The 23,376-nt window shown below is 43.4% G+C and overlaps 1 protein-coding gene across 1 annotated transcript in view; it reads right to left on the reverse strand.

Annotated features, from left to right (window-relative positions):
- The window catches only part of AFF2 (ALF transcription elongation factor 2), a 287,858-nt gene that overhangs the window by 23,102 nt on the left and 241,380 nt on the right, over window positions 1–23,376 (reverse strand). Inside the window, exons 10-11 of the mRNA XM_034438607.3 lie at window positions 5,999–6,161; window positions 3,534–4,556 (exon numbers count right to left, since the gene is read on the reverse strand). Coding sequence (XP_034294498.2) covers window positions 3,534–4,556; window positions 5,999–6,161 — 1,186 coding nt within the window. The remainder of the gene's footprint in view (window positions 1–3,533; window positions 4,557–5,998; window positions 6,162–23,376) is intronic.

The raw sequence follows: 23,376 nt of genomic DNA on the forward strand, positions 1-23,376 counted from the left end.
GGTCCAATCCAAGCACCGTCCCAATTGGAGATGCCTTCATGTTTCAGCCCTCCAGGTGCAGGGAAAAATGTCCTTGACTCTCTGAGAAAGGAATGTTATGATGACTATATATATCACCATGGCTCCATACAATCCCCCCTCCCAATTTCCCATGGTAGTAAATGTGGCAGGCCTGAAGATGCAATGAGAAAGATGACTTCCAGGCTTGACAATCACCTTTTCAACAGCGGATGAAATCAAATCGTTCTTACCACCCAAACAGTCGTATCCTGGTGAAATCACCTCACTGGTGAGTCTAGCTACCCATGATCTCATGCACTGTGGTGAAGAATCCCTTGAGGAACCCACCCTCCCTCTTTCTGCAAGTGGTGTCCATGAGATCTTGCAAGAGGAGAACCTCAACAAGGCTTTCAGGATATCCCTCACTTCTTCTCCACTGGCTGAGGAGAGAGAAAAATGGCCTGGTTTGGCCATTGCAAGCCGTGTTTGAGATCTGTGCTGGGCCTAAAGCCATGGGCAATGATTCTTCTTAATGTCTCTCTAGATCTTTTTCATTGCTTACATCCTGGATAGATAAAATGGGACAGTTGAGAAGGTTTTGGAGTTTCACAACATGGCTGGTTGGGTGGAATGTGGTGAACCCTAGGCAAGTTTGGAACTATCTGGGACTAAACCCAACCCCGCTTGAATGAGTTGACTATGGTGTAGCTGGTTACAATAGGAGTGGGGTCAAGAACCATCTTTTCTGGAGAGGCAGAAGGACTAGAACCAATGAGCAGATGTCCTCTTTCTCTATTGCTGGCATCTAATTCTCTCATTCTCTCTCTCTCTCCCTCCCTCCCTCCCTCCCTCCCTCCCTCTTTCACCATTAGAAGACCTAAAAGACCAGGTAAGGGACAGATCAACATGGAGAACATCTGCCTCCATGGTTGTAGAACTCAACACTGGCTTGACAACACCCAATCAATCAATCAATCAATCAATCCGTCAATCTCCTCTTTCTCTGATTTTTTCTTCTTTGCTTGCTTTTAATCACTTCTCTCCTTGTGTCATTCTTTCTCCCTTTCCTCTCCCTGTCTTTTATCTCACTTTTCTTTCTCGCCACCCCACACTTCTTTCCTTCTCTGTCCCCCCCTCTCTCTCCCCCCTCTCTCTGTCTCACCCTCCCAAGATTTTTCTTGCCTAGACAGGGCCTTCCATCTCTGGATTGCCCAAATATGCATGAAATTAGAATGAGTGCCACTTGGCACTCTAAACTGTCCAGATTGATTCAGCTAATATTTTTAGCACCCCAGTTTAATTCTGTAAAACCTGTCAAGGATGGCGGCTTCTGAAATGTCCTATTTCATCTTTAGCAGAGAGAGAGAGAGAGAGAGAGAGAGAGAGAGAGAGAGAGAGAGAGAGAGAGAGAGAGAGAGAGAGAGAGAGAGAGAGAGAGAGAGATGAAAGACAGACTTTTGTCCCAATTTATTCTCTTTTCCTTCTGGGAAAGGCTAAAAAACAGGCCCTTTTTTTGGGTCAGCAACGACAATTGCAAGTAGATTTAAAAAAACTGCAAACACAAAAATCCTGGCTGCAAATATTCAGTGTGGAGATTTCTTGCCCTACCTCTCTTGTCCCAAAAGCACATTTCAGTTTGAAGTCATATCCACCACACTTAACCAGTGGTTAAGTGTGGTGGATCCCCTCTGCTGGGGATTCGCAGAGGTTCGGGAGAACCTTTAGCTAAGATTTTGTGCAGTTCAGAGAACCCCCAAATCCCACTCCTGGTTGGCCCTGCCCACCCCTCCCCTCCCCTTCCAGGAGTCCCCATGTGGCCTGTTTTGGATGCAGGTAAGTGCAGGACATGCGCAGAGGCTCGAGGAGGGCGAAAAACGGGCCAACCGGAAGTTTGGGAAGGACAGAAATGGGCCCGTTTCCAGCCTCTGGAGGGCTTCTGGAGCCTGGGGAGGTCATTTTCGCCCTCCCGGAGGCTTGAGAGAAACCTCTGGAGCCTGGGGAGGACAAAAACACCCCCCCACACACACTGTGGTGCAGAAGGCTGACTAGGCCACACCCACCATGGCCACACCCACCAAGCAACTGGGCAGAGAACCCCTTGCTAAAACTTTTGAAGCCCACCCCTGCCCTTAGCAATACATCCCTGGATGTAAATCATATCAAACCCACAATAAAAGCTTTGTCTCCTGAACTCCCAAAAGATTCTGCTTTGCAAGTAGTGGTTGGGGAAGGGAAAAATGCAGCAAGAAAAGAAGAAAAATAATAAATAGAATAAAGATGCTTATTTAAGTGAATGGCGTTTTGATAAATCACAGGTGTTTATGTAACAAAATCCCCCCCCTCAATTTTTTTTTTGTTTGGTTCTATCTGCAATAAAGACAACACTCAGCAAATGTTGCCAGAAAGCTTCCCTGCTTTTGACTTTGATGGATGGATGCCTATTTAAAACGGAGAGAAATCTTGTCCTAATGCTCTAAACAGTAAAAATGAAACAAAACAAAATAAAACCGACAAAGATGTAGCATGAGATTAAACCCAGGAGATGCATTTGATTACTCAAGACTGTTTTTTTTCCCTGTCTTGCAAAGCTCTCGTGTGATATCCTAAACTCTTTTCTAATAAGTGCTGTGCCAAAAAAATGTATTCGGCTTTTTAAAAAATATTCTTATTCGATGCGATGGTGGGAAGAAAAAAAAGCTGCTTTGGCGGTTTCTTCCCCCAATGTTTGAAAGTAATTCTGCTTGAAAGGATGCATATAAATAATCTGTGTTTCTTTATGTTATCCTTACTCCATCAAAAGCCCTACCTGGCTTTCTAAATTCCCACAATCAGGGCTAAAGGAGTTCACAAGGGGGGTGGCGGAATATCAAGGACATTAAAATAACGATGGTGCTGGAGAAGACTCCTGAAAGTCTCTTGGACTACAAGGCGATCAAACCGGTCAGTCCTAGAGGAGATCAACCCTGACTGCTCTTTAGAAGGCCAGATCCTGAAGAGGAAACTCAGATACTTTGGCCACCTAATGAGAAGGAAGGACTCATTGGAGAAGAGCCTCATGCTGGGAACGATGGAGGGCAAAAGAAGAAGGGGACGGCAGAGAACGAGGTGGCTGGATGGAGTCACTGAAGCAGTCGGCGTGAGCTTAAATGGACTCCGAAGGATGGTAGAGGACAGGAAGGCCTGGAGGAATGTTGTCCATGGGGTTGCGATGGGTCGGACATGACTTTGCAACTAACAACTAAGATAGATAGATAGATAGATAGATAGATAGATAGATAGATAGATAGATAGATAGATAGATAGATCCAAGGGACTCCTGCGAGTGATGGACTGCAAGGCGATCAAACCAGTCAGTCCTAGAGGAGATCAACCCTGATTGCTCTTTAGAAGGCCAGATCCTGAAGATGAAACTCCAGAGGATCGTAGAGGACAGGAAGGCCTGGAGGAACGTTGTCTATGGGGTCGCGATGGGTCGGACACGACTTCGCAACTAACAACAACAAATCTTCATGAGAGGGAATAAAGGAACTTACTTTGTGCTTCCTTTTGGTTTTAGCAGATGGTTTTTCAGCCGGGGGCAAGGGAGAGTCGGGCGCCTGTCGCCGATGCTTGATGTTGACCTCTCGAGGTTCCATCTTTCCAGAGACGTTCTCAAAGTCCAGATCTTGCCCGGGGACCCTAGAGAGGAAACTCAGATCTATTTTCACCCAAAGGTACTTGAGTTCTTCAAAATCCTTCAAGGGGGACAGGGGTTCGTTCTGAACAATGGGAAGAGGTGAAAAAAACTGTTCCTCCAAATCCGGCCCGTTCTGGTCCACCGAAGTATTGCTGTTATTGCTCATTAAACTGCTGACGCTGAGGATGTTGCTGCTGGAGTCCTTGGCTTTGATGCCACTGTCCGAGCCGCTCCCTCCCTGCAGGCTCTTGGCCTGCAGGCTCTCTTCATGGTCGGTGTTGGAATCCGAGGTGGACGAATCCGTTTCCACAAACTCCCGCGACTTGGGAAAGGTTTTGCTGGGACCTCTGTACTTTTTCTTCTCCAGAGGCGGGATGGTGGTGGCTCTAGGTTCCTTCCTCGGAGCGGTTTTCCCGGCGGCCATCTTGGCCCTCAGTTTGGCCTGTTCTGGGCTCTCTTGTGCCTCCTTCTCTTTGGGGGTGCTGCTGGTCATATTTGGTTTGGGCCAATTGTAATCTTCCGCGCTGGAAGTTCTTTCGACTTTTTTGGGTTGTTTCTTCCCAGTCGTCCTTTGGGGGACTGGCTCATTGTGCATGGGGGATTTCTGCTTGGAACTTTTCACATCGGTGGGGGTTTTCTGGGCCACTCGGGGTTTGGCTTTCTCTCGGATGGGGCTGCGGAGGGCCCTGTCTTTGGAATCGGTCAGGGACAAGCTGTTGTTAACCTTCCCTTTGTTTTGTCCTTCCATTTGAGGCCCGGTCTGGGACGGAACGCTGTTCTCCCCGTGACCGTCATGTTGGTTGCTGATGATCGTCTTGTGAGGATTGACTTTGTTTAGCCATTTGTCCAGCTGCCATTTGTTAGCTGAGGGGGGTTCAGGCTGAGGAAGACACAAATTGCAAAAAAAGGGACAACAAATTGATCCCATTGGTAGAGCCCGGCTTACTTTTTCCAAATCAGCCATGATACACGTATTTCCAGGTGTGTGGACTTCAAATCCCAGAATTCTCATGAATGGCCATGTTGACTGTGGAATTCTGGGATTTGAAGTCCACACGCCTGTCCATACACAGTCTAGACAGAACGAAAAACTAAAGCAATTTAAATGTCTATGGAAATTTTCAGTCATCCAGGTCATGCTTGTCCCAAAGGTGCTTTTTCAGGAGGCAACTGGACTTTCTGGTTTTTTCTTTGAAAATGTTTTGCTCCTCATCCAAGAAGCTTCTTCAGCTCTGACGGAATGTTGGGGAATGGGAGGATTTATACTCCTTGCAGACAGCTGGTCATTTGCATCCTTTTAAAGGGTCATTGAGGCCACTTGGAGACTTATCTGTGTCCTCAGAGAATGGAAAGTACAATCTTTCCATTCCCCACTATCCAGTCAGAGCTGAAGAAGCTTCTTGGATGAGAAGTAAAACATCTTCGAAGAAAAACAAGGAAGTCCAGGTGCCTCCTGATAAAGCAATTTAACAATGACGTCCTCGGAAGCCATTGAAAACTCTTCTTCTGTTAATGTAGGCTAAATATATATTTGCTAAATATGTAATTGTATTTTTGTAGTTATGACCCATTTCCCGCCACTATCAATTGCAATCTCAGAATATTTCCGACAAAACACTATCTCAACATTTCCTAAGTGAAGAACTGTGCATCTGTTTCGTTCCACGAAGGTTTAAGGCCAATTAACAGAATAACAAGAGTTGGAAGTGAGCTTGGAAGTCTTCTAGTCCAACCCCCTGCTTAGGCAGGAAACCCTATACACCATTTCAGATAAATGGTTTTTCCAATCTCTTCTTAAAAACCTTTCTTCTTAAAACTTAGGATACCATATTTTAAATTAAAATATTTGGGCATTCTTTATTTTCCAAGGAGAAAGATATAGATCATGTGGCCACAGGAATCCTGCAAACGCTACTACAAAACTGGAATGTTTAGTGTGAAAAAAAAGGAAAATTATTTAATACAGGAGTACCTTTATTAATTCTTATGGTTAAGCTGGCTTCATCTTTGCTACATTTAAAGGTAGGCTCAGTTCAGACATACTTTTGGAGAGCAAACTGTCAAAAGCTGAACGTATATCTCAGTTTCCCCCCACACCTACCTTCGTGTAATTAAACAAATAACTGTGCGGATGTTGGGGGGTGCGAACAGCTATACCCCCAGCTATTCAGGAAACGAGTCCGCAAGTAACTTTAAACACATTCCAGATTTTGCTTGAAAAGCTTGGGCAGTTTTCATTGGAGAAGAGCTGGAATTTCCACTCGCAAACCCAATTGTTACATAGACAGGTGAATTCTGGAGATGGACATTGCAGTATTTTACCTCCGGAGTTCCGCTACGTGATTCTTCATTGCATTCACTATCGCTGGAGCTGGTTTCGCTGTCTGAATCGGATTCCGAACTACTTTCAGATTCACTGGAACTTCCGGATCCGCCACTGGAATGTATGAGGACAGTGTTGTGTGCTGTTGGCAATGGAAGGCCACTACAAAGAAAGACAAAACATATTTAAGCATTTATAGATTCTTCGGATTATTCATCTCCCCATCTTGTATGATGTAGAATTATAGATTCTGCCAGGCTTTATAAATCAAGAAAGACACGTCGAGATTCTTTCAAGCAAATTTCATGACTGTCCTCACCTATAGACAGAATCTTGCCAAACTAAAACAAGGTACCATCCCTGTTGTGACCTAAGCTTCCTGAGTCATTACAAGACACAATTAGTAATAAATAAACCTATTTTATTGTAACAGCTGAGAATTACTTCATTCCCAGCTGAGTCCCAATTAATTGCAAAACAAGTTCTTCGAAAGAAGTCCTTCGGGAGAATCACCAACCTTTATCTTCTTTGACACCCTGCCGAAGGCCTTACTTGGCAAAGCCCCACGAAGTTCAGAAACAAACAAGAGATGCCGACTGGAAACAGAGTTAGCAATGTTGCTTTCGTGCAAAAGGCCCAAGTTCCTTTGTTTCTCTTTTAAGCCTTATGGGAGGGGCCAATCATCTCCTGGCCTTATTCCCGAGTCGTTCCTTTTGCTTTAGCAGCTCTTGCCTTCTGGCAGCTCTGGTGGATTGGTAGCCCGTTTTGAACTTGCCCCATATAGCAAACCACAGTTTAGAAGCCTTAATTATAAATTTCTCTGTTGCAGCTGAGACAGAGTAACAGATCTGGAAGAGACCTTGGAGGTCTTCTAGCCTAGATGTATGATTTAAGACCTTACTTAAGTTATGATGTTCATGCCTGTAGGACATCATGGCAATCATCAAACTGTCAAACTCAAAGAGACAGTTTGGAGTGGGCAATAACCACAGATTTATGGGGTCCTATCTTCTATCCCACCCCATGGGACCTTCTTCCCCCAATGAAAGAGCCACGGGGAAAACCATAGGACCTAATCCCACACTTGATCTGTTCCATAATTTTGGCATTCCACCATGACTTAAAAAGTTCTATTTGAGAAAATCAAAAGGGGTGGAGGGTGTATGTGTCTCCCCCCCCCAACTCATTTGGATTTGGTTCTTCCCTTAAATTCCTCAAGTGGTTTTGTGGTTTTGAACTAAGCAGGACATAAGGACGGATTTATAGTAAATTGTAAATTTATGATCACAAGTCAAACTGCGCTAGGGTATATCACTTGCTAAAACAAATAAGCATTCTTTAAATAATTTACCAACAGCGATATGCCTATCCTTTCCCCCCCCTTTTTTTTATTTCATTGAGGTTTTTGTTTTTTGTTAACACATTTCTAATTTATGCCCAAACGAAGGACATTAGGCAGCTCTAATATTTGGATGTAAACACTTTAAAAATTAATTTTAATGAATGCTATGGGTTATTCTCCTCCCAGCCTTTTCCCTAAGATATACCACAAGTACAGAGATATCGGCCTATTACGATTCTCCAGAGACGCCCTAAGGATCCTTTATCTGAAGCTGGTTTTTCACTCATGCTTTTGCCAACAAAAATAAAATTCACCCAAGGGAAAAAAAACCCCAAATATGATTGCCGTTCTGAAACCCCCTTGTTTATCCATTCTTTACCCCACTGCAAAACTACAGCTTCAAGCGGGGAAAAAAACTTAATTTTGGGATTTATTTCTCAATAAATAGAGCTTCTTGTGCTCTCCTTATCTGATTTAGTCTCAGGATAACAAAGAGGTTATATCTACTTCCCCTTCTTGCTCATTCGGATCAGAGATCAGATTTTTTTAAAAAATAGCTATATTTTTAGAAGGCTCTAGTGAGGTGATGCTGGACAGAGGCAGGCACAACTGCCATGAGACTTACTGGAAAAAGACAGCAAAGAAAAAAAATGCAAGAGCAAAATAATGGAATTAGAACCAGTAGAGCCTGAATGTCATCCTTGGCAGAATCAAATGCAAGTTTTTTCATTTTAACTGCCAGGATCTTTTTTTAATAAAAAGGTAAAGGAGCTTGTCAATCAAAAGGTCAGCAGTTCAGCGGTTCGAATCCCTAGTGCCGCATAACAGGGTGAGCTCCCATGACTTGTCCCAGCTTCTGCCAACCTAGCAGTTAGAAAGCACGTAAAAAATGCAAGTAGAAAAATAGGGGCCACCTTTGGTGGGAAGGTAACCGCGTTCCGTGCACCTTTGGCGTTGAGTCATGCCAGCCACAGGACTACGGAGACATCTTCAGACAGCGCTGGCTCTTCAGCTTTGAAACGGAGATGAGCACTGCCCCCTAGAGTCAGGAACAACTAGCACATATGTGCGATGGGAATCTTTACCTTTATCTTTATATCTCCTTCTAGATCAGCTTTCCCCAATGTGGTTTCCTTCAGAGATTTATTCTATTAGCTGTTCCTGATCACTGGGTATGTTGATAGGACATGCAATCCAGAACATTTGGAGGCCAAAAAAGCCCTTTTAAAAAAATCTATTTGATTTTTCTACAGGAAAAAAAAAAAGTAGAGAAACACCATAGGTTAGGCTATCTCTAGCAAGGGCTGCCCCAAAGAAGAGGGAGTCAAGCTATTCTCCAAAGCATCTGAGGGTAGGACAAGAAGCAATGGGTGGAAACTAATCAAGGAGAGAAGCAATCTAGAACTAAGGAGAAATTTCCTGAACAATTAACCAATAGAACAACTTGCCTCCTGAAGTTGTGAATGCTCCAACACTGGAAGTTTTTAAGATGTTGGATAACCATTTGTCTGAAGTGGTGTAGGGTTTCTTCATGCCTAAGCAGGGGGTTGGCCTAGAAGACCTCCAAGGTCCCTTCCAACTCTGTTATTCTGTTCTATTCTGGCAGTAAAAACATGACATTCCAATAAGAAATCCATCTAACTCCTAATCAGCAATGTGTGTAATGCAAAGTGACACCGCACAATTGTAACACCAGTCAAGAAAACGAGAAGGAAAAAAAAAAAGCTTGTAAGGGAGAGATAAAACTCCATTTCCAAACCCTGAAAGGTTTATTATTTGGTGCTTTTAAGATCTAACGATAGCACTAAACTCGAGGAGTAAATGTAGATAGCAAGAAGCAATCTAGCTAATTTAGCCATCTCTCTGAGATAGTATCTGCCTGAGAGACAGAAAGGAACCGTAAAACATATTTCTCCAATTCGTCTTGGCCTTTTGCAACTATGAATGTTATCTTTCCAATTTCACTGAACGTATGAGATGGGAATGCATACGGCTTGTATATTAGTCCATAAAGCATAGCTTGAGAGCCTATATGCATGTTGTGGCTCCATTGCCTGAGCCTGGGCTATCGACAGATGCAGACTCTGAGAATGAGGGAGAGGAGTTGGCAAGGCTTCCCTCTCCAGGACCCTCCTCTCTGGCAATGCCTCCGGAGGACACCGAAGGCCAAAAGATAGGCTCAGAGCCAAGCACATCCCTGCAGCCACAGGTGGACAGCGACGAAGGAGATAAGTGCTGGCTGGACCCTCGACAGAGGCGCAGGGAGAAGTGTGCGCAGCAGAGGGGAAGGCGTGCCAGAGATTAGCTGAGTCACTGGACCACACCCCACAGGGTATAAATGTGGGTGTGGTGGCCGGTTCAGTTTGTGATGAGCAAAAACTAGAAATAATCCATGATCTCTGCATTACTGGACTTTGCCTGCTTTATCGGACTGCATTTGGATTAATCCTTGTATTGTTGAAACTCTGCCTGCTTTATCGGAATGCTTGCAGTCTAATCTTTGTTTTGTGTGAGTAAAGTCTGAATTGGCAGCTAGCCACTGGGTTGCTGCCAGATTTATCTTCAAAAAGTTTTGTCGTGTGGCTTATTAACTCCGGGCCGTCCATGGGGGTGCGTGTGTGGTACGGGGACAGAACAATGCATTACATGGTCTAGGATACCTATGCCATTAGATTCTTGACTGTGGAGCTGTGTTTCTCAAATTTAGCAACTTCAAGACGAGTGGACTTCAAATCCCAGAATTCCCCAGCCAGCATAGAATTGAGGTCCGCTCCTCTTAAAAGTTGTTAAGATTAAGAATCACTGCTGTGGAGGATTATGAACGGGCACTTAATCCTAGACCCCAAAGTATATATACTATATGCTGTGGGAAACGCTATGCCAGCTTGTGGAGCCAAACGGCTATAATCTGACAAAGCAACTGAGCGACTAAGAAGGTGCTTCACGGGTATTATTGCAATCTTCTTTGAAGATTCCACGATAATAAAACATCTGGTAAGATGTATCTTGAGCTGTCAGAACAGAGCTTTGTGGTTTTAGCAGAAATGCCATCTAATACCCCTACGCATCTTAGACTTAGAAGTAAGGAGTGGATGGCGGCTAAAAGTCCGTAGAGATTCTCAGTCATCCAAGTCATGGTTGTTCCCAAGGTCCTTTTTCGGGAGGCAACTGGGCTTTTTGGTTTTTTTTCTTTTGAAGATGCTTCGCTTCTCATCCAAGAAGCTTCTTCAGCTGTGACCGGATGTTGGGGAATGGAAGGATTTATATTCCTTGAAGACAGCTGCATTATTTGCATTCTTTGAGAGTGTTGTTGAGGCCCCTTGGAGGTTGATCTGTGTCCTCAGCGTCACCTGAGTAGTGTTCCTGGTTCCTGTAGTCTGCAATTTTTTTCTTCAGAAATCCATTCCTACTCCCACCCCATTCCAAGGGAGTCCATCCCAAATTGTATAGCTAAATGTCTGTAGAGATTCTCAGTCATCTAGGTCATGGCGCTTTTTCAGGAGGCAACTGGACTTCCTTGTTTTTTTTTTCTTTTGAAGATGTTTCGCTTTTCATCCAAGAAGCTTCTTCAGCTCTGACAGGATTCCATTCCCCACGATCCTGTCAGAGCTGAAGAAGCTTCTTGGATGAGAAGCAAAAACGTCATCAGAAAAGCACAACAAAGAATATTATTTCTGTGCCAACTCAGAAAGCTCAAATTACCCAAGGAGCTGCTGATACAGTTCTATAGAGGAATTATTGAGTCTCTCATCTGCACCTCCATAACTGTCTGGTTTTGCTCTGCAACCCAACAAGACAGACAGAAACTTCAGAGGATAATTAGAACTGCAGAAAAGAAACAATTACTACCAACCTGCCTTCCATTGAGGACCTGGATACTGCACGAGTCAAAAAGAGGGCTGTGAAAATATTTACAAACTCCTCGCATCCTGGACATAAATGGTTTCAACTCCTACCCTCAAAACGACGCTATAGAGCACTGCACACCAGAACAACTAGACACAAGGACAGTTTTTTCTCCGAACGCCATCACTCTGCTAAACAAATAATTCCCTCAACACTGTCAAAGTATTCACTAACTCTGCACTACTATTAATCTTCTCATCGTTCCTATCACCCATCTCCTCCCACTTATGACTATTTGGCTGTAACTTTGTGACTTGTATCCTTACGATTTATATTGATTGTTTCCTAGTATGATTTGATTGCTTATATGTACCCTATGACTATCATTAAGTGTTGTACTTTATGATTCTTGTGGGAATGTATCTTTTCTTTTATGTACACCGAGAGCATATGCACCAAGACAAATTCCTTGTCTGTCCAATTACACTTGGCCAATAAAGAATTCTATTCTATTCTATTCTATTCTATTCTATTCTATTCTATTCTATTTTCTATTCTATTCTATTCTATTCTATTCACAAATGCTGTACAAAGAATATTCTTTTTTTTAAAAGGTCTCTATAATTTGAAGAAGTAAGTGATCTTCTGATGTGTCTAGCTTTTATGTTGCCTCTGTGGACTTCCTTAAGTTAGAAATTCATTTTCCAAGACCCTCTTAAATGATTACGGAACTGCAGCTTATTTTTTTTCCGCACCATAAAGGACCAACAAATGGGTAATTTCTTTTCTTTTTTTCCCTTGTTCTCTGCTGAGAATGGTTATTGCATTATTTTCATCACATCATTTACCCTTAATATTTTAATAAACTGCTTTAAAGATGAAATGGAGTTGTTACAGATATCATGGGCAGGACAATTGACAATTATTAATCTCCAGAACAAGTAGACTCCTACTTGTAAATATGTTCCGTAATCAAACAGTCACTCTGAACTGGCCATCTCAACCCTGAGAAAGGGCATTTCATAGCTTTATTGAGTAAAAGGCAGATAATTAATCAGATTATACACATGTTGGATGAAAAATTATGTGCCGTATCAGCAAAGCGTTGATATGGGCACCGTTTTGAAGATGCTGCACGATCGACATAATTTACAAACGAATAATGAAAACTAAAACTGAAAGGAACATCTTTGATAGGTTATCCTTCTTCCTCTGATCGACTATATATATATATATATATATATATATATATATGTTTTCTGAGGTTTTCGTGGGTATTTGTATGTAGGTCTTTGGTTATTCGGGTTATTCGAATGAGACTTCGTCGAAACGTTGCCAAGACACTTCCAATTTTACACGGGAGAAAACCCGAATAACCAAAGACCTACATATATATATGAGACAAATAAATAGAAAGATGGAAGGGGGAAAAATGGAAGACTTGCTCTCCAGGATAACCACTTGTTCCAAAACAGCTTGAATAATTATCAAGGCTGCAGAAGATTAAAATAGAAATGCTCAGTGAATTGCCACATTATAGTTATGTTGACAAATGACAAATAGTCTCCAGGCAAATATATCCTTCACCGAAGTGTGGTCTTTTTTTCTCTGGTTTGGATTCTAACAGCTCTCCGGGAGTCAAAGCCACACAACGAAAGACAAATTGTAACTTCCAAGAAGGGCCTCCAAGAAAACGTCACCATTTCTCTTGGCAGACTTGGCTCTGACACATATTTGCTCCGATGGAAGCCGCGCGGAGTTCAGTTAAGAACTTTCTAACGAAGCACCCTGAAGCTCCTGGTTTATGTAGAAGTAAGTCTCGCTGAAATTTGCAGAAAATGGGAGTTAGGATTGGATGGCCGGGTTTCCCTCCTTTACGTTATTTTCTTGGGTGCACTGAAGGTGCACTTATTAGCAGAAATTACAGAAATAATCCTGGTGTGGATTATATTACCTAGTTGGGTCATGAAAGATCTGCAAGAAAACCACCAAACTCAGAGAACACTAAGGACCCCATAATTCTCCTCCTCCTCCTCCTCCTCCTCCTCCTCCTCCTCCTCCCAAACTCCACTCCCTTCTAGCATTGATAATGTTACCTAGTTGGGTCACGAAACATCTGAAAGATAATCGTCAAAGTCAGAGAGCACCAAGGATCCCCTCCTCCTCCTCCTCCTCCTCCAACTCCTCCTCTCCCTTATAGCAATGATGATATTACCTAGTTGAGTAAGGAAACATCTGCAGGAAAACCACCAAGCCCAGAGAGCAGCGAGGATCCCATAGTCATCCTCCTCCTCCTATCCCATCTAGAACTGATAACGTTAGCTACCATGTTTCCCCGAAAATAAGACCTTGTCTTATATTTTTTTGAACCCTGAAAATAAGCGCTTGGTCTTATTTTCAGAGATGTTTTATTTTTGGGGGACGAGTGGAGCAAGACGGAGCTCCTTTTGCCGTCTTACCTGATCTCCAGCTCTGTCTCCCTAACCCTAACCAGAGGAAATGGCGGGGACCGGCTGCCCATGTGGTTAAATATTTTCGGGAAGGGCTTATTTTAGCGCAAGCACTCAAAAGCCCGAATGGGCTTATTATCAGGGAATGTCTTATTTTAGGGGATTGTTTAGGGGATTGTTGTTGTCTGCAAGAAAACAACCAAGCTCAGAAAGCATTAAGGACCCCACAATCCTCCTCCTCTCCCTTCTAGCATTGATAACGTTAGCTAGTTGGGTCATGAAACGTCTACAAGGAAACCCCCAAGCTCAGAGAGCACCAAGGACTCCTCATTTCATCCCTGAGCTATAAATATTCTCTTCTATCAATCTTTGCCTTTTTTTTTTTAAACATTCCCAAGATGTATCAACGCAAGGCAATGCGGTTAAAAACAAAAGAAAGGTGAACAGGAGCCTGTCCATAGAAACTTTAAAAATATACAGCAGCCGAAACGTGCATGAAGACAAATCAAAATTCAAGCACACGACAGGTTAAAAATAAATATCGCAACATAAAGAGGAGTAAATTTTAGGCTGAAGCTGCTGCCTCACCAGACCGCAAATCCACGGCCTACGTTCTTTGCAAATGTTTCGCCAACTTTCTTAAAAATTGGATCTTGCCTTCTCTAACGAGGCGGTGATGGCTGCAGAATTCTGTCGGTTAATTTGTTTATGGCAATTTTTTTAAAAAATATTATTTATGGACAATGACCTCCGTCCCACATTCCAGTTTATTCATTGTATCTTATTAATTTGTTGGTCCGGTGATTTTTATAAACTCTAATTCAGCGCAGGGCTACCTCCAGCCCAGTATTTTATACTAATATGGGAAATGAAATGGAAGGATGATACAATTATGGTTTTGCGATATAGGAGAGAAGTACAGTAAACGCGTGAACTGGCTCAGCCCAACGATTCCAGCACACGAAGCAGTGTGAAAATGTGCGTGGGGAAAAAAAAAGAATCTCTAATGACAAACAAAGATTAGCCATTTGCTCCCTAACCTTATTTACAGAAGCAATCAGAGGTATTCAGGTTGAGTTAATGGCCCTATCTCCAATTAATTCAATTGTCTACAAACAACATTGATGAGGTAGCTATATCAGAGACAACAGCAAAGGGAACACAGAAGGCTCAATTAAAAGTGACAGTAATATTGCATTTATTACCTGGCACATCTTCCTTCCCCAATATCATAAATTTGGGGTCTTCAATTACAGCTCGTGCTTTAATGGAAATTCAATTAGCGAAATAATAATAATAATAATAATAATAATAATAATAATAATAATAATAATAATAATATAATAATAATAATAATAATAATGTCAATTTATTGACATCGCGGTAGCAGGAGATGCCAGAGTCGAAGAAAAAGAACTGGAAAAAAATCATGAAATATTGCAACCTGGCCATCGAAACTACATGGCTATGGATGAAACATATCACAGTGATACTCATTGTCATCGGGGCACTTGGTACCATGTCCAAGAATTTTATAAGATACATCAGCAAATTGCAGCTTCCTGCAATAACACCAGCGGAACTGCAAAAAACTGCGCTATTCGGAACATCGTACATCTTAAGAAGGTACTTGGTTGATCCCTAGGACGCTGGCAGCAACCCCTATCAACCATTAGCACCAGTCAATGGTATTTGTGATGCATTTTTGAATGTCCAGTTGACTGAGTTTCATGTTTAATGAATAAAAGAGATAATAATCTTAAAATAAGAAGGTGAAGATCTTGTTGGACTTTCAAATACAGACAGATCATCATTTGGAACACAGCATGCCAGATATCACAGTTGTCAAAAACTAAAACATACAATTTATTGTCATCACGGTACCAGGAGACACCAGAGTTGAAGAAAAAGAACTGGAAAAAATCACGATCTAACCATCGAAACTACACAACTATGGATGAAACATGTAACAGTGATACCCATTGTCATTGGGGCACTTGGTACCATGCCCAAGAATTTTATAAAATACATCAGCAAATTGCACCTTTCTGCAATAACACCAGCAGAACTGCAAAACACTGCTCTACTCAGAATATCATATATCTTAAGAATGATTGATTGATTGATACCTAGGACACCGGCAGCAACTCGTATCAACCATTAGTACCAGTCAATGGTATTTGTGATGCATTTTTAAATGATCAGTTGACTGAGTTTCATGTTTAATGAATAAAGGAGATAATAATAACAACAATAGCATCGAAGCCCAGGGTGGGGAGAAGTTGGGGCGGGAGGGAAAGGGAACTAGCCCTGCTCAAAATCTTCCTCTTAAAAATTTGGCTGCTCCGATCTCAGCAGCTGGTTCTCGGGGCAACCGTCTTTTCTTTTTGGCTCCAGGCCAAACCGGCCGCCTTCTTGCCTTCCTCATTTGATGCTCAATTTTACCCTCCCCCAAAAATTCGAAGCTCTGGAATGTAAGGCGCAGCGGAATTGCACACCGTCGGTGGAGAAAAAAAATCTCTCTCCTATTTTTGCACCCTCTTTATCCTTCCTCCAACGTTCTGCCAGTGTTGTTGAGATTGGGGTAGTAATTGAGGTAAGCACAGGTGTTGTTCATTAGCAGCCATTGTGCGCCATCTGAAGTCTGCGAGTGCCAGAATTCAGATGGTTCCGAGCGCCCGATGAATAACAAGCGTGATTTGGAGATTGTTTGTACAAGCCTGGACCGACGTGGCTCATCTGGTGCTCTCAAACACCTGCTTACCCCTCTGGAAGCAAAACACTCTTGCTGATCTTCTGACTATCTATCCCTCCCCCTTTAACAATTTTGCAAGATGTTAGCGATGACGGAACCACTAACAAAAAGAGAAGCAAGGCGCACCACAACTGTTCCATGCAACCCATAGATAAAAGCACGAAGGCTTTGATTATGGTTTCTCACTCAATCTGCCAGATGTTCAGATTGGATTTGGCATTTTTGTCCACCTATCGAGTCCTTCCCAAGGATCTGGGAGAGGCCAATGTCCATCTTTGATGGTCTCTGGAAAGTATTGTCGCTGTCAACCCTGAAGCTGACCTGACCAAAGCCATCTTGGAGCTTCAGTGTTTGTGTCTGTGCTTCGGTTGCAGGATGTAAGCTGTTCCGAGCAAAGCTGCCTTCTGTAATTGACCGATGATGACGTTGTCAATGCCAATGATCTTCAAGTGGCGCTCCAGTTTTTTTTTTTTGGGGGGGTTGCTCCTAAGGTCAGATGGAACATTGTGCATCCCAACTCCACAGGAATGTCACCTTCAGAAGAGCCCCAAGAATTAGCTCTTTCCTGTTGGTGAATCTCTTGGGCTCAAAACAACATTCTCCATGACGTTGGACAATCTCCACACTTCTGGAAAACAATTAAGGCCTGGCTTTGGGAGACAGGCATAGAATTGGCCTTATGAGAGGTGAACATTTATATGTGAGGATTATTCCTCAGCGGTGGGAAATTATGCTGTCATCGCTATAATAGATATTATTGTAATGGGACCATTACGGAGGAGAGGGAATTATATGGTTTAACATGACTAAAGGTTCCCTTCACACATATGTGCTAGTCATTCCCAACTCTAGGGGGCGATGCTCATCTCCGTTTCAAAGTCGAAGAGCCAACGCTGTCCGAAGACGTCTCCGTGGTCATGTGGCCGACATGACTCAATGCCAAAGGTGCATGGAATGCTGTTACCTTCCCACCAAAGGTGGTCCCTACTTTTTCTATTTGCATTTTTTACGTGCTTTAGAACTGCTAGGTTGGCAGAAGCTGGGACAAGTAACGGGAGCTCACCCCGTTACGCGGCGCTAGGGATTCGAACCGCTGAACTGCTGATCTTTCGATCGTCAAACTCAGCGTCTTAGCCCCTGAGCCACCGCGTCCCGTGTTTAACATGACTACTGACTGTAAAAAGCTAGATGTTCAGAGTCAGCTGTGTTTGCAGTGGTCTATAAGGGGCGTGTAAATAAACCACTTTAATTTAACTCTGGATTTTCCCCTTGGTTTCCATTCAGACCCCTCTGGGAAGCCCAGAAATAGAAACAGGGAGTTGGTAAGGACTGCTATGCCATAAAGTCCAATCTCCTGCTCACTGCAAGGATCCAAATTAAAGCATCCCTGACAGATGGGCTGATAAACAGAGTCACCTCCTCTTTAGAAAGGTTAGTTGTTGTTGTTGTTTTTTTAAAGAAAGCAATGAGAATTTGCTTTCCTGTATCTTAGATCCACTGTTTGGTAGTCTGCCAGAAATAACAAATTTCAGCCTTCTTTTATACGAGGTCCTTTTGACTATCTGAAGAGCACTTCAAAATCCTCTTCAGTCTTTTTTTCCCCTTTTCTTTTCTTAAAGTCACTCATATCCCTTACTTTATGTTTGTGTAGGGCTGAAGTTCTATTTCCCTGATCCACCTTTAAGTAAAGGGGAAGGTGACATTGTGTCCTCTCTCCAACTGTGCATGCTCCAAGTCATCCTGACTTTCGGCCCGAAGAGACATAATTTAGCGATGGCTCACTTGTTAGTAAAGAACATGTCCTTCCTCTCTTAACCAATCCTCTTTTAATGCTGCTTTGGATTTATTTGCCCCGTATGAAATATTGATGAGAGGACTCGAAGAGTGTCTCAGCATGCTTGGATCCAATAAAAAGAGAATATTTGGGGCTCCGGGTTGAACGGTGAGGTCCTTAGTGCTCTCTGAGATTGGTGGTTTTATTGCAGATGTTTCATGACCTAATTAGGTAACATTGTCAGGGCTAGAAGTGAGTGGGGTTTGTGGAGAGGAGGAGAAGGAGGAGGAGGAGGAGGAGGAGGAGGAGGAGGAGGAGGAGAAGGAGAAGGAGAAGAAGAAGAAGAAGAAGAAGAAGAAGAAGAAGAAGAAGAAGAAGAAGAAGAAGAAGAAGAAGAAGAAAGAGGAGAAGGAGAAGGAGGAGGAGGAGGAGGAGAAGAAGAAGAAGAAGAAGAAGAAGAAGAAGACTGTGGGGTCCTTGGTGCTCTCTGAGCTTGACAGTTTTCTTGCAGACTTTTCATTATCCAACTTGGAAGCACCATCAGTGGTAGAAGTGAGTGGGGTTTGTAAAGTGGAGGAGAAGGAAAATGGGAAGGAGAAGGAGGAGGAGGAGGAGGAGGAGGAGGCTGTGGGGTCCTTGGTGCTCTCTGAGCTTGAGAGTTTTCATTATCCAACTTGGTAGCACCATCAGTGGTAGAAGTGAATGGGGTTTGTAGAGTGGAGGAGAAGGAAAACGGGAAGGAGAAGGAGGAGGAGGAGGAGGAGAAGGAAGAGGCAAACTGTAGGGTCCTTGGTGCTCTCTGAGCTTGGCAGTTTTCTTGCAGACCTTCCATTACTCAACAAGGTAACATCATTAGGGCTAGAAGAGAGTGGCCAACAGCTTGCTCTCTCAATGTTGGTGGGAGTGTGTTTTCTTCTTGATTATTCCTTGATTAGATTGTTTCATTATTTGTCTGAGCTGGTAGTTCTTTGAATGGGGTAATGTTTGCTGCTCGATTGTCGGTCTGTTATTAATCCAGATGTTAATCTCTTCTTATCTGGGGGTCTTGGTTGCTGATGTGTGGAGCTATTGAAATCCACTAATCTTGGACAGATCTGGAGGCCCACAAAGGAAGCATTCAGGAGTCAGCAAAGTTTGTGCCAGCCCCACGATGGTGAACCTCTGCAGGCACGCCAGCCATCACCCCATCCCAGCTCCACCGCACATGCGTGCATGCCTCCCGCTGGCCAGACGGTCTTCGGGTCTTTACTGCGCATGTATGCATGGGGGGCAGGATGCTTGCACAGGGGCAGGGCGCATGCATGGGGCACTCACATTGCATTTGGGGGATGCATGCACTTGTGCAGGGATCACACGGGCATGCATGGGGGAGAGGCACATGCGCAGGGGGCATCCCTGTGCTAGCCCATTTCTGAGGCCTTGGAAAAGCTAAACAGCTTTTCACGACTGTGGTTTCAAAGTTGTCGTCTAAATGGAAAGATTTTAAAGGAGATATCAACGGAACACTAGAAGACCTAATTATGAACAGCATTTCCAGGTCATGAAGAAGCTTCAAAGTTACCCGACATGACATCTTACTAATACCGAGAGAGAGAGAGAGAGAGAGAGAGACAGAGAGAGAGACAGAGAGAGAGAAAGAGAGAGAGAGAGAGAGAGAGAGGGAGGGAGGGAGGGAGGGAGGGGGAGAGAGAGAGAGAGAGAGAGAGAGAGAGAGAGAGAGAGAGAGAGAGAGAGAGAGAGAGAGAGAGAGAGAGAGAGAGAGAGAAATTGACCAGCGTTAAACTCCACTTTGCTATCTGCTAAATAAGAATAATATGTTTCGATGGGACTCCGCAAGAAGAGATGATGGATTTTTCTGTTCCTTCCCTCACATCAGTTTACCGTCAGAGAGAGGTAAAAACACTGCCGGAATATAAATAAATGGAAAAAGATTCATAGACAATATTCGACTGCCTCATTTGCACTTTAAAACAGATGCCCCCACAGACCTTATGTACTTTTAAGATTCCTCTGAAAAAGAGACATGAAAAAGTCTTCCAGTCAAATGTACATATTTAATGGAATTAGATCTCTAGGCTAGAAAAATGTCAGAAGAAAAGGAGAAATATTAAAGGCAAGGCGAGGCACACCTTTCGAGCGCTATCTTGCTTTGATAAATATCTTGTGGGATGTCATTTCTTAGAAAGTCATGATTTAATGAAACAAAAAAAAGAAAAGAAAGTTGGAAATAAAAAGCCTGCACTACAACACATTCGACAGTATATAATCTGGCCAGCAAAACTCTGAAGTGAGCAGCTGATATCGTCTTTGGCAATTCTCAATAATAAAAAAATTACAAAAAAGGGAAAGATTTATATGATCTGAAGAGAAACGAGAGCAGGCTAGTCTTTCCTGACTGCTAGTTCTGTTTTTCTTTTTCTTTTCCAGAAGGATTGTCCTCTTCTGAAAGGGATGGAGGAAACCCAATTCTCCAGATTGGGTTTGACATGATAGCAGTGTTCCGATATCTGGGGGAGAGGGGGGCTTCCACAGAGAGGAAGGGTTCGACCTTCTTCCAGTTCTCCAAAGCACCAGAAGGCGGGACAAGAAACGATGGATGGAAACTCATCAAGGGGAGAAGCAACCTGGAACTAAAGAGAAATTTCCTGACGGTGAGGACAATTAACCAGTGGAACAGCTGGCCTCCAGAAGTTGTCACTGGAAGTTTTTAAGAAGAGATTGGGCAGCCGTTTGTCTGGAATGATGTAGGGTCTCCTGCTTGAGTAGGGGGTTGGACTAGAAGACCTCCAAGTTCCCTTCTAACTCCCTGTCCTGTCCTCTCCCCTCCCCTCCCCCCTCCTCTCCTCTCCTCTCCTCTCCTCTTCTCTTCCCTTCCCTTCCCTTCTCTCTTTTATTTTATTCTATTCTATTCTATATTCTCTTCTCTCTTCTCTTCTTTCTTCTCTTCTCCTCTTTTCTCTCTTCTCTTCTTCTCTTCTATATTCTCTTCTCTTCTATATTCCTCTTCTATATTCTCTTCTCTTCTCTATTTTATTTTATTCTATACTATTCTATATTCTCTTCTCTTCTCTCTTCTTTCTTCTCTTCTCTTCTTCTCTTCTCTTCTATATTCTCTTCTTTTCTTCTATATTCCTCTTCTATATTCTCTTCTCTTCTCTTCTCTTCTCTTCTCTTCTCTTCTCTTCTCTTCTCTTCTCTTCTCTTCTCTTCTCCTCTCCCCTCCCCTCCCCTCTTCTACTCTACTCTACTCTACTCTACTCTACTCTACTCTACTCTACTCTACTCTACTCTACTCTACTCTATTCTTTCTTTCTTCTCTTCTCTTCTCTTCTCTTCTCTTCTCTTCTCTTCTCTTCTCTTCTCTTCTCTTCTCTTCTCTTCTCTTCTCTTCTCTTCTCTTCTCTTCTCTTCTCTTCTCTTCTCTTCTCTTCCCTTCCCTTCCCTTCCCTTCCCTTCCCTTCCCTTCCCTTCCCTTCCCTTCCCTTCCCTTCTCTTTATTCTGGACAACCATTTGTCTGAAATGGTATATAGGGTTTCCTGCCTGAGCAGGGGGTTAGAATAGAAGACCTCCAATGTCCCTTCCAACCCTGTTATGCCGCTCTGTTCAGATTTAAAATGGGAAACAATCATTTCAAGATCTTCTGCCTTGGTCAGATCCTGCCCCGAGACCCATGTCCAGTTCCTGCCTCCAAAACGCTCCACGCATCTTTGAATGGTCAAGGCAACCTGAGAAACACCGCACTACACCCTGTAGCCCTGGGAGGTTTTCTACGGTGTCACTTTCGAGGATGAACCAGACCTGACCTTGTTAGGCCTTCTGAGATCATCTGAGATTAACGAAGAAGTTTTCTCTTAGAAAAAGAGCGTCCCCCATTTTGGAGCGAGAACAAGACAAAGAAACGGTCTTCCTTCTCATAAACCGGTGGGTAAATAGTCCTTAAACGGCTTTCAAATTACCGCTAACTAATTCTGCTTTTGCAACACCTATTTCAGTTTGGATGCCAATGACCTTCTGCTCCTGCTAATCGTGCGGGGGGTATATTTTTATTTTTTTATGGGCTTCTAATAACCCCGGTTTCTTCTGCTGCCGTGACACGAGTTACCACTTGCTGGTTGAGGAATGTGAAGTGGCCGAGGTGCCGACCTTTAACAAGGTTTAAATCCCAGCAATAGCAACTACCGGACTTGGTAGCGTGTGCAGTCCTTCCTCGTGCTGCGCGGTGGCGAATCCCTCGCTGGTTACAACGATGACCCAGGCCTCAAGCAAACCGCTTCTGACTTTTACGATCCTTTTGTGATCTAAATGGCCATTTCATCAGTTATTCTATTGGAATTTCTTCCCTCACCCCCAGCTGGTTCCCCAATTGCTCTTGCTGTGAAATAGAGTTCTGAAGATTTCTGGAACCGTTTCACACACTTATTGTATCGATTTGCTAATCCCGACAACAGTTTTCCACTTAATAGATAGCTTAGCTGTTGGAATAGAGGATGAAACCTGGTCCTTCCTTCCTTCCTTCCTCCCTCCCTCCCTCCCTTCCCTTCCCTCTCTTCCCTCCCTCCCCTCCCTTTCTTCCCTCTCCCTCCTTCTCCCGCCCTCTCCCTTCTTCATTACCTCATTCCTTCCCTCTTTTCCTTCCTTCCTTCCTTCCTTCCTTCCTTCCTTCCTTCCTTCCTTCCTTCCTTCCTTTCATCCATCTATTTTTCATTCCTTCCTTCCTTCTTCCCATTCATTTTTTTCTTTTTCTTTCTTTCTTTCCTTCCTTCCTTCCTTCTTCCCTCCCTTCCTCCCTCCCTCCCTTCCTCCCATCTATTCTTTCTTTCTCTCTCTCTCTCTCTCCCTCTCCTCCCTTTCTTTCCTCCCTCTCCCTCCCTCTCCCTTTTTCATTACTTCATTCCTTCCCTCCCCTTTCCCTCCCTCTTTCCTTCCTTCCTCCCATCCATGTTTCCTTCCTTCCTCCCTCCCTCCCTCCCTCTTTCTTTCTTTCTTTCTTTCTTTCTTTCTTTCTTTCTTTCTTTCTTTCTTTCTTTCTTTCTTTCTTTCTTTCTTTCTTTCTTTCTTTCTTTCCCTCTCCTCCCTCCCTCTCCCTTTCTTCCCTCTCTCCCTCCCTCCCTCCCTCTCCCTTCTTCATTACTTCATTCCTTCCCTTCCTCCCCTTTTCCTTCCTCCCTTCCCTTCCTCCCTCCCTCCCTTCCTCCCACCCATCTTTCTT

This window comes from Pantherophis guttatus, chromosome 12, assembly GCF_059756535.1.
Source record: "Pantherophis guttatus breed Tessera chromosome 12, ASM5975653v1, whole genome shotgun sequence".
Taxonomy (NCBI): Eukaryota; Metazoa; Chordata; class Lepidosauria; order Squamata; family Colubridae; genus Pantherophis; species Pantherophis guttatus.